Genomic DNA, 12524 nt, shown 5'->3' with positions numbered 1-12524 from the left:
TGGGTCATTACACAAAGTAAAACTATTTCACCATGTTTATTTCCCCCCCACACACACACACACATACACGCTCTGTTCCTCACACGTTCTTGTCAACTGCTGAAAATGGCCCACCTTGAAAATCACCACAAAAGTCCTCCCCTCCTGCTGGTAATAGCTCACCTTACCTGATCACTCTTGTAACACCCATTGTTTCATGTTCTTTGTGTATATAAAATCTCCGCACTGTATTTTCCACTGAATACATCCGATGAAGTGAGCTGTAGCTCACAAAAGCTTATGCTCAAATAAATTTGTTAGTCTCTAAGGTGCCACAAGTACTCCTTTTCTTTTTGCGGATACAGACTAACACGGCTGCTACTCTGAATCCTGCTTTAGATCTGTAACAGCAGGAACAAATAGCATGCAATCAAATGAAAACTTGGTGAAGGGGGGAGGAGGGGAAAGAGATAAGAGCATAAAAAGAGGATCCTAATAAATTGTTCTAAAGAATGTGTTAATACAAATCAGGGATGTATCTGATGTCCACCAATACTGTCAGCCAGACTAGCTGCTGCCCTTAGCAGAATGCCCAGCATTTCTCAGAGAATGTTCTGACAGAACACAGAATGGAAATGACAATATAGTGGGTTTTTATTAGCATCCGAGACTTGGAATGTTCAACTGATTCCAATAACACAGATCCCTACAAAGCTGGGGAAAGGAGTATTACAAAAAAAAAAAAAACAGGCATGAGCATGAAAAGGTAAAGAGGGAAGTGAAGAGGGAAGGAATGGGGGGGGGAGGGAGAGGATTTATTCTCCTTGTGCCTTCCTTCACAGCTACTGAAAGTGGATGCTGCTCAGAGTGAATGAAAGCTGGGGAGGGGAGGAGGGAGAAGAGAGAAAAAAAGTGTCATCACCCCACTCCCTTTAGGACGCCGGGGAACACACAATCCTATAAAAGGTGCCTCAGCTCCTGATCCCCTTCAGCAAAGCAGAGAGAGAGAGCTGGCTGCACAGAGAGGGAAGGGGACGACGTGTACTACTCACAAGCAGCAGCTCTCCTGGTCCAGCGAGTGTAGCATCCTTCTATAGTTTAAGCAGCATAACCACATGTGGTGTTGCTCGAGCCTGCTCTGATCCCTCTCTCACTTCCACTGAGTGGTTCTCATTTTGTTGATCAACTGTCTTATTTTTGGGTGGGGTGGGAGGGGAAGTGGGGGGAAGACTTTCATATTGCTGGGACAAGGGGGGACATTCAAGATGACTTCTATACCTGCATCCAGCTGGAGTGCAAATGAGAGCAGCGGCTGGAACACAAGCTTCTCTGGATCAGGAGGCAACTGGGGGCAGCCTCTGGGAGCTCAGGCTGGTAACATCTCCTCCCCGTTAGCACCTGCAACAGCTAACTTCTCCAATCAATTTGTGCAGCCCTCCTGGCGCATTGCCCTGTGGTCTCTGGCTTATGGTGGGGTGGTGGCCGTGGCTGTCTTTGGCAACTTGATTGTCATCTGGATCATCTTGGCTCACAAGCGTATGAGGACAGTGACTAACTATTTCCTGGTGAACCTGGCCTTCTCGGATGCCTCCATGGCTGCTTTCAACACCGTCATCAACTTTATCTATGCCCTGCACAGTGAGTGGTACTTTGGGGAGGCTTACTGCCGCTTCCACAACTTCTTCCCCATCACTGCGGTCTTCGCCAGCATCTACTCCATGACGGCGATTGCCGTGGACAGGTGAGAGAAGGGTGGGGACAGGTGGAGATGATGGGGTGGAGACAGAATCTCTCTGCTGAAAAATCCCTGAAGGAGAAAGCCAAATAGGTGAGGGGGTTGAGTGATGGACACTGCACCCAAAGTGCCCTGTGTGGAAATCCTGCTGCAGTCCTTGTGTCTGTTAGACAGATCAGCACCGACACTCCACTGTGCCTTTTCAAGATCCTTCCCTAATGCTCATTTTAACTTTTTTTCCCCTCTGTCTGATTTACCTCTCAGTCTCTCTCTCCTTGTCATCTTTTATTCCTGCTCCCTTAATCTCTTTCTTTCACATTCTTTTCCTGTGTGATGACTTCAGCAGCTGTCTTTGCTCCCATCCTTTCAATAATGATTGTGCTATGCCAGCACCTGCTCTGGGTGTGCTCTTTACCCAGGAAGATGCTCCGTCCATACAGTCCATGCCATTGTGCTACACGCTGCTGCTGGAGAGTCTATACTAATGGTGTGATTAGAGGAAGCATTTCAAATTTCCCTCTTTATTTCTGCAGCTGGCAGTCACTGAGGAGGACACATCCGAGAGAAGCATCTTCCTCTGAGGTCCCTTCCAACCCTGATATTCTATGAATTGTAGTTTACTTCCTCAGCAGAGGGACAGCAACCTCAGACTCTGTTGTCAGTAACTCCCCTAGTAGGAAGCTTCTTTCAGCTTTGCCCCTTCTGATCTTAGCTAATGAAAATATTTACATTGTCATTTGTGTATGCCTGTACGTGTGGCTACAGGAAGTATTATGTTTTTAATAAAGTGTATGATTTCCTTTTCAATAATCAGAGCAAGGAAGCCTGTGATCATGAGAGAAAATAGAATAGGGACAAAACTTCATCCTGGTGTTCTTGATGCTAGTGGGATAGGAATGATACAGAGGTTCCTATTGACGACACCATCAAATCTCACAAAAATGTTTCACTAGATTGTTCCCTGACTCTTGCAAGATCAGTCTGTGGCTCTCCCTTAGGAAGAGCTCCCTTCTTCCTGATCACTTTCACATACACTATATTGAAAGGGAGACTCAGCACTTCCTTCATGAGCCTAAGCAATTTAGTTTACATTCAGAAAAATTGGTAGCTTTAAGATGCAGATCTGCAGCAATAGGTAGTGTAGTTATTTCTAAGACTCTTTACTACGTGTTTGTTATTGCAGTGCATTTATAATTTTTTAAATGCAAGAGAGTACATAAGCTATTAAAACCATGTTCTGTAGTTTTGCTCACTTAACTTGCTAGAAAATCTGAAACTTTGGGGTGATAATTTTTAAAAAGGTTCAATCATATGAAGCTTTAAAAACAAGTGCAAAGACAGCAGCAGCATTCCTACAGAGCAGAAGATCATAATACTTCTTTGTGAGTTCTACTAAATTGTAAGTCTGAAGGCTGAATTCTCAGCTGCGAGAACTCATGCTAGGTACGGCTGACAGAAGAGTGATTCTAAGCCACCTTTCCACTTCCTCTGCTCCTGGGGCTAGTGAGGGCCATTCTACCAGCCTCAAATTGTAAGAGTACACTGTGCTCTGACTTTACTCCTGCAATCAACTCACTTTACCTCACCTCGAACACACACCCCGCTGCTGAAGGGAACAGAGAACAGATGGAATAAAGCCAGGTGTGCCATCCTTATGACAGCTGAGGATTCCCCAGCTGCCCATTTAGGGCTAATTTAATGTCCTCAGTACTCCAAAGAGTCTTTAGTGGGTACTGAGGATCTGGCCCTAAGATTTTATTCATATTTATCCAGATGCCTTGTCTGCATTTTTTGTGAGGAAAAAAATTGAGATATTGTATTACACCAAATATTGCTGATTATTCTAGGATGATGAAGATGAAGTTGTCCTGTGTTACAAAGCCCCCAAGGAAGAGAGATAGGTGTATTTCTAGAATGAGTGAAAAAAAACACCTGTCCTGCTCCCTGCTCCACACTGCCGAAAGCATACATGATGGACCTAAAACGTATCTGAAATGTTTGGCTTGGTTTTAACAGGTTGAAAGGCACACAGTGTTAGAAATTCGTTAGGTGCCATTCTTCCCTCCAACTTATTTCTGAGAACAAGTGACTGGGCTCAGAGATCAGAATAGGGGCTGTCAACAGAAGACATCTCCCTCCTCCACAGGAACCTGCACCCAGAAAAAAACACACAATCTTCCCTTGGTGGAAGGAGGCGTGCAATCAACTGTTCAATGAGTCCTTTTGTTGCCCAGGAAAAAACAAATATTCAGCTCTCTGCAGGGTTTATCAAAAGTCTTTTAAGACAAAAATCTCCTCCTTCTGAGGCTCAAGCAGGAGAGCGGCAGCCACTGCTGCCTTCTTTTATACCTGAACAGCTGGGCCAGACACCCAAATGCACATGCTTCATATGTTTTAACCCTTCCCCACCTGCTTCTACAGCACATCCCTGCAGACTCATAAGGAAACAGTTTAGCTGGGAATCCCAAGGAGGATCCAAGGCCCAACCCCTCACAGAACCCAGATAGGTAGCATGTCCTTCAGAGGACACTGTTCTCAAAGAGGTCACTTCCTAGAGAAGAGATATAATGCTGGATTCCTGCTTGCTTTCATGAAAGATCTCACACTTACTGTCAGAGCCAGGATGTTGCTTCTGGTATCTTGGTCAAGTTTTAACTCCAGCAATTAAATTCTGCCAATCTAAATACCACCAACATCATCAATTGGATATGTTATAGTCTTCACTTCCTGTCTTAAATTGATGTGTAAGTGCTGTTAAACAGATGTCACATTCCACATTGGACACGTATGCATTTCAGCAGTGGGTGAAGTGATCCATTTCTCATGCCTACCTCACAGAGGTGCTGTGTTAGTTCATTACCGTCTGTTATATACTTGATTTTGCCACATGAAAGGCACTATAGAAATGCAAATGTTACTTTATGGCTATTTTATTTATAAATCACTTCCATGTAGTGTGCCAGGGCACTTAGGAAACAGTACTGAAATAAAATACAATATAATTAGCATGTCAAGAAAACAATGTTAAAAAAATATTTAAGAACCATATGCCAATGCATCAAATTTAAAACACTGGGGGGAAATGCTACCCAAGGACTGACATTAAACAAACAGCTTCTTTTGCAGAAGTGTATATGTCCCATATGACTAGAAGCTATTAAAATCAAGGTTCTGAGACTCAAAAATGCATACCCGTAACTAAGTTTTATTGATTGTATGCATTAGTATCCACAGGATATTCTTCACTGTCCCAGGTGTCATTAACTACCAAGAAGGGCATTGATCAAAGTCTCAAGTGATGTGGATTTCCTTCAGTATTTCTAGGACTCTCTGTTGCGTGACTAAGTCAAGTTCTTGGATGGATGTGCTTTATCAATACTGTGTTCAGTATGAAGTCACTGGAACCCACACAGGCCATCCCAGACTAAGATGATCTCCTCAGTGAAGCTGATAGTTCATTGCAGCAAGGAGGTGCTGAGTTCAGAAGTTGAGGAGGAAGACATTTTGGGTTAATGAAGTTATTCACAGTCCAAAGTGTAAATTTAGCAGCCTCTAACAGAGAAGACGTAAAACATCTAGTTTTCTCCCACAGCCATCATGTAGGCTTGTAAGGAGGCTGTGTGTTGAAGTCTGACTTTATTTGCTGTTTCCCACTACCAGTTTTCATTTCTACTTGCCCTCTTTCAGGTTGGGGAGGAAAAACTCTGAGGTTCCAAGAGTAAAGCAGTAAGGGGATGCTCTGGTACCAGGCCTAGTGAATGATCGTAATAATTCTAATCTTTGGGTCTAATTCATTGATGACCAATGGCCCCATTCCACCAGCTACACTGATCTCGGCATAGAGGAGGAGATGGTGGTGTGGTCATGCTGGAAGGGTTGGGTAGTTTAATACGTGTGTTCCCTATACCCATTTCCAGTCTAGAAAAATCAGGCTTACCCTATGAACTACTATGTGTTTAGGCCTTGAAATTAACTGTGACAATACTAGTGAAAATGGGTAGGTTTTGGAGCATAGCACCACAGGCATTGTCAGCATGGATGCTGAAGACTCCCAGGATAAAAAGCTTTGGGTATTTTATGTGCATAATGAAAGGTAGCATCTCGGTTTTAATTTCTTTCTTTTCGTGTGTATTTATACTATTAACACACCCTAAAAAAAAAATCACAACTAACATACTGTTAGCATTTCCATAATAATTCTCTCACTTTTTCCAAGGTTCATAAACACATTAGTATGTAAGGAGTCACCAGATAGCAATGTTACACATATTAGAAGTCCTTTTTCCTAGTTTGCAAAGAAGTTTTTGCTCTTTGAAGAAATGCCATATTGTTATTAGCTTTTTATATGCAGTAGTCCTTGGAGGAAGCTGTGGCAGATAGAGAGTGCTCTCTGGATTTGGAGTAGCTTTCCAGGAACCAAGTGCTGGAGTATAGGCTAAGATTTCTGAAGAGTGATTTGCTTGTGTGCTATTTGTGATGCCTCCAGGATATATATATGTGTGTGTGTGTGTGTATACACACACAAACACACACACACAGCAAGTTACATTTAGGATATAGCCAGACTCTGTATCACTCATTTCTCCTTCACTTGAAAACCAACATGCCAGGTCCCAGAATTTGCTACTACTCAGCAGAGGGCCAACACTGGCATTAGAAGCAGGACACTGGTATTGGAAAGAGAGGGTGTGTGTGTGTGTGTATATATATATATATAAACTGTTTTTTCCTACCTTATTCATATTTCTGATAAAGCAAAACAAGACCTCCAGAGAAAAGAATGCACAAAGTTTGACATAAGTATCTTAACTTACATTCTGAATTTCCTCGTCTGGAGATTCAGGTTTCTATTTTGTATTTAACTCTTACCATCGTGCCTACTTATGAAGAGGTTCACTCACCACAAGAGCACTTCCTCATGGGCAGGTGTGGCATAGCAGCTCTCTCCCCATATGGCATCCCCTGCTGACAGTTGTTCCGTTACCGCAGTGGTCTCTCTCCCCAAAATTCAGCCCTCCAGACCAGACATGATTTAATACACCCCTTTTCAAGTTACAAAATCCCATAGGACAAGAGTCCAAAGGCCATCTCCGGATAGCGTTCAATCCTAGCTTAGGGGTCAATGCCTCTATCAGTAGCTAGCAAAGGAGCCCATCCCATCCGCTACTCTGGGTTCTAACCTAGAGAACCTATAACTAGTAATCAAGGTCCTCAGTACTCATCCCTAGGCTCCTTCCTGCCAAGCCTCCCTACCTCATTTTGCCCCAGGAGCTTACTCTGCTCCCAATGGCTATTTCACCCCCTCCTAGCTTCTTACCAGACTGCTTACTCGAGGATAGGCACTCAGGCCTTACGCTCCCCCTAGACTTCCTTCTTGTCACTGAACCACCCCCATCCCAAGAAATGACTAGAGCCTCCCTCCACTGCAGCCCCCTCTGTTTTTCAGCTTCCTGTTTTTATACTATTGTCCACCCCTTTTTCCAGCTGGGCTTCATTCTCAGTTAACTCTGGCCCTCCTTCTCTCAGGTGAGGCAGGATAACCTCACTGGCCTCTCAGGGCTGGTGTGGGGTGCACATCCCCTCACTCTAAGGCTATACTATTTCATGTGAAAGCAGGCAATTATGACTTGAGCTCTGTGAAATACTTGTACTGAGCCTGAAACTAGCCAGAGCCTGTAACTACAAAAGTTAGAAGCCAGTGACCCTCCCTCCCTGAATTACGCTCCATTGCTACCACTCCCTCCTACAACCCCCATAACATATTTCATTAGACCTTTAGATGGCTTAGGGCTTAATAATAAAAAAAAAAAAAAAGAAACAGTGGGAATCTTTTGGCTGATTTCAAAAGGTTTAGCTCAGGCCATTCATGAGGCATTATAGGGCTTGTTGGGGAGTAGTAAGGGGTCCCTTTGGCACAAGGGTTCAGTCTAGAATAGGAAGGGGCATTTTGTCAGAGCTTCAAATGAGCCTCCAAGGGTGATTTGTCTCCAACTCACAAGAACCAAACTGCAGGGTTCAGTAGATGCCAGGAACCTCTTTGCAAAGCAAAATATGTAAAGATCCCATTGCCCTAATGACCACTCCTTTCTTCAACAAAGAGGAAACAATTAATCCAATACATTTTCTACAATATAAAATTACTGTTTTAAACAGAAAGTGACTAATTTGTTCTACCACTGAGCTACTCCATTCACTTTAAGAAAAGAAACTCTTAAAAATGCAGCTCTGTGCCCATGTCTTGTGTTCTTGTATTCTACTCAATATTTTCTTTTTCCTCTATTGTGTCACCCTTCCCCTGCTGAGCAAATTTATCTAACGCTCTATTTGAACATATTAATGTTCCATACATCATTGCCTTTGCTTGTGAACTAATTACATAGTGTTCGAGCTCTTTGTTTGCTCCATGTAAATAGTCTATGCTTGATGTTTCTCTTGGAAACTGGAAAGCTTGTTTCTTTCCAATAAATCCCTACTCCTTTCATAATCAGGCCCATCCCACAGCCTTCTTTTAGGCAAAACGAGTATTGCCTTCATTACAGAGACAAGGTGAGTGAGGTAATAACTTCTATTGGACCAGCTTCTGTTGGTGAGAGAGACTAGTTTTCGAGCCACGCAGAGCTCTTCCTGGTGGTGTGATGGTATCCCAACAGTTCTGATTGCTGAAAAATCTTCCTCCTAAACAGTGCATTCAAGAGTACTGGTTGCTTTGGGGGAAAACACACACAAAAAATCCTTGATTTCATAGTTTTTTATACTTTAAGATTAATCATCTTGATGGAAGTGAATACATGATTGATTTTATATGGAAGTTTGGTTCAATATGCTTCTTCCTATGTGCAATAACTTGGACCCTCATTTCTTTTGCTAAAAAATACTGATATCATAATCCTCATAGCGTGGCCAGCGCGGCCAACACATCACATCCTGAAACGAGTCATTGACTCTCTAACAGCATCAAAAAAATCAGTTGCCTAATCCTGGAGCCGCAGATGCTAAAGTCTTCTCAGGCTCCAGACTTAAACGAAGGGGCAGCTACATCCCTACCTCAGCAAGTTACCCGACTGAAATTGGTATTCTTCATATCAGGACTGTTTTGTATGTGGTGAGGTGCGCTCTCCACAGATAGCAGTAATGTGTAAAGGGGGTCTCTCAAGGTCTCTCAATTCCTTATTTTCCTTTTCCTTATTGATAACATTGGATTCATACCATAGACCCAATATGTAACACAGCCAGCCCATTGCCACTTTGGCATTTTCAAAGCATTCAGTTCATGATTCACCTTTGTTTGATCTTAAGTCTAATCATAGCATATTACACACACATATATTTCCATGTTTTACTAACCATCTTTATTTTTCATTTCATCTGCTTCGAAAAGTTCAGACCCAAAATGGAATCTACTCAACATAGTTATATATTCTGAAACATACCAACCCTCCAAAACAAAATTTGCAGTACAGAGGGGTTTTTTCAGGAAGGCGATCTGCTAACAAATCTGGGATGCAAATTCTCTTTGTGACTGTTAGCAATACCTTGCCCCATTCCTCTCATTACATGTGCTTATGAATTACCCTTTCTGTCATGTCTGCCTGTTGGACTTATTCCTTTGAGGAGCTAAAAAACTCTGCACTTTGACATCTGTATTCAGAGAATATCTGAGTATCCAGATAGTTAATTCTTTCAGCTAGGTCAAAGATAGGTTTCTTGCTTTGAATATCACTTTAATATATTATCCTCCTCGGATTTTATCACAGCAACAAAAATATTCACATTGTAAAAATTTACTTGTATAGTGCCATTCCACCTGAATATCTCTAGCCACTTTGCAAATATTAATAGTTTATGGATTAGGCCTCCCAGCGTCCAGTGAGATCAATTAGCATTTTCCCCCATTTCACAGATGGGGACAGTAAAGCATAGAGAAGTCAAGGACTTCTTTTTCAAACATGTCCTCTACTTTTGACTGTGTCAGTTTTTGAGAGCCCAATCTGAGACACACAGGGTTTGATTTTCAGTACTTCTACATCACCAATTGACTTCATGGCATATTGTTGTCTTACAGTATGTCTACACTAGCACTTTTGTCGGTAAAACTTCTGTCAACAAGAGGTTTGAAAAAAATACATAGGTGACACCAGCAGAAGTGTGGACAGCACTATGTCGGCGGGAGATGCTCTCCTGCCAACATAGCAGCCAGCGCACACACAGTCTCTCTCACACACACGCTCACTCACTCTGTTACTCTCTCTCACACATTCACACACCACTCTGTCTCACAACACACATACACACTGTCTCTCTCACACACATACACACACACACATACCCTGTCTCTGTCTCACACACATACACACTGTCTCTGTATCACACAAACACACACACTCACTGTTTCTGTGTCTGTCTCTCTCTCTTTCACACACACACTCTGTCTCTCACACATACATACACACACACACACTCTATCTCTGTGTCTCTCTCACATACACAGAAAATAATTTTTGTACATTCTAGACTTGACCCCTCAGGGCTGAGGTGCTGATGAACACCTATAGCTATCAAATTTTTCACAATTTTATATAATTTAAATAAGATTTATGTGGATTCAATATTTAAGGTTCTGGTCCAACTTCCAATGATGCCAACGGGAATTCAATCAACTTTAACAGGTATTGGGTTGCCTTGGAATTATTAATAATATTCAAAATTATTAATATTAACATGGAAACCAAACACTAATTTAAACAAATTATTTATTAAATCCAAAGGCCAAATGGTACTTATACAATTGCTCTAACATGCCTAAAAAGCCTAAATAATAAGCAATTGACTACATCCATACAGTAACAAAACATTTATAAGCATTTGACCAAGATACTTACCAACAGGCTAAACCCAGGAGTGCTTAGACCCATATTGGTCCGCTCCGGTGTGATCAGGGAGGTATTAGCAATGAACCCTTTAAGAGTTTCCTTTTTGTACCCTTTAATAAACAAGTGATGTCACTGCCAATTACTGACTTTCGCTAAAAACCAACTTGAGATAGTTCACCCTTATTTCCAGTCTTGATCCAGACAAGATTTAAAACCTCATTTCTTCCCAAGGCCTTTTTTCCCCTCCTTCTTACTGCCAACAGTTTTTCCATTGCACCTGGGTTCACATAGGATTTAACACTCGTGTGTGTGTTGGGAAGGGCTATGATGGCTCATTTTAAGACAAATTCTCTTTGTTTTATTTAAAACCATCTGCAGTTCTTCCTCTCAGGCGGAGGCCTTCCTTTTAGAAACTTCCTCTTATCTCATTCGTTATTCTTTGAACCAGACATCCTCCCTACTTCATTTCTTCTGGCCTTATAAGTTATTATTTTCAAGACCTTTCTTCTATTTGCTAACGAGTGCTTTTCTTCACAACACATATATTTCCTTAACCAAAGTTAAGATAACCCTAAATCTTTAATTTCATAATTTTCCTACAGGTTGGGATGTAAATTACACAACATTGGTATTCTGCTCCAAATAAAATTGTTCACAATTGCATGAGATTTGCATTTATCTGATGGGGCTGGAAATAAAAGATAGGATATAATAATGTTGCTGAAATAAGCTATTTATACTAGAAATGTGCCGCAGTATTGAGTCCAGGTTCAGATTTTGACTGCTCCCAAAGTTTAGGGAATGATACTTTTATGCCCATCTCTAGCATACATACATAATGAAGCACAAACAACATATAAAGCATAGTGGAATCAGGAGGGTCAGGAAAAGAAAGAGCTCTCCTCAGCCCTTCCAGAGCTGGGAAGGCTGATTCTACCAGACTCTTTCAACAGCACCCTGCTGGGTAGTGTTCCTATTTTAAAAGAAAGCTGTTTAATCTGAGGAATTAAATTAGGGCTTAGTAAATACATTACCAAGGACATATTGCAAATTAGAATAGCCTGGGATGAAAGATAAGACCACAAAGGAAACTGCAGCTCTTTTGTGAGGAAAATTGACACTTTTTCATAACTAGCTTCAATGTTCCCTCATCTTTGAGAACTGAGGGTGAGAGAAAGATCACCTTTAGTATCAGAGAGGAAATCTGCTTTATCTGCCAAGGCCCCTGAAAGATCAGATTTTCAATCCAATTTCAATTTTGCCTAAGATTGCATTATAAAGACTTTTTTGAACTTCTCTGCAATTGCTTGTCTGAGAAGCAACAAAAGCGTTCTTTGCTTCCACCATAACATCCGCAAAGTCTCGATCAATGGATTTGTCTGAAGAAGTGAATAGTCTGATTATTCCAACCTTCCTTCATGGTGGGGACTGCGGAAATTTCTAGAAACTTTACAGACACAACCCAGAAACTGAAGCCAGGAGTGGGTGGGGTGAACTGCAGCAGCCTGTTTATAAAGTGATGTGTCTAAACCAGGCTTAGGATCAGCCTCTTTTAGAAACCGGCTTACCCTCCATGCCACATTACATTAGTTGTAACCCACAGAGGTACTCCAGAATGAGCCCCCTCAGTACAAAAGAAAGAGCTGCCAATAGAATGTTCCATGAGGAGCCCTCAACTTAAACATTAGCTATCCCACTTGGTCCAGAATATCCAGGATTTAGTGATCTTCAGGGCAGGCCCATCTATTTACTCAGGCATTTGGGGAAGGAGAGACATGGTAGGGGCTGGTGTGTGTGTGTAAGGAAGGAGAATATTATTGGGCTTTTTATTTTGCTTGTTTATTTTTGATTTGGGGAGGGGGAGTAGCTGCTTTACTTTTGATTGTATTTTTAAATTGGACAAAGAGACCAAGGGCCTGATCCAAATCCCACTGAAGCAG

General features: G+C 41.9%; 1 protein-coding gene across 1 annotated transcript in view; it reads left to right on the top strand.

The window, feature by feature from the left end:
- The first annotated feature begins 1244 nt into the window (after window positions 1–1244).
- Window positions 1245–12524, top strand: part of TACR3 (tachykinin receptor 3) — a 68094-nt gene continuing 56814 nt past the window's right edge. The window contains exon 1 of the mRNA XM_074950696.1: window positions 1245–1720. Coding sequence (XP_074806797.1) covers window positions 1245–1720 — 476 coding nt within the window. The remainder of the gene's footprint in view (window positions 1721–12524) is intronic.

Source organism: Natator depressus, chromosome 4, assembly GCF_965152275.1.
Source record: "Natator depressus isolate rNatDep1 chromosome 4, rNatDep2.hap1, whole genome shotgun sequence".
Taxonomy (NCBI): Eukaryota; Metazoa; Chordata; order Testudines; family Cheloniidae; genus Natator; species Natator depressus.
Note: the sequence above shows the minus strand (reverse complement) of the source record. Positions and strands in the feature narration are given on the sequence as shown.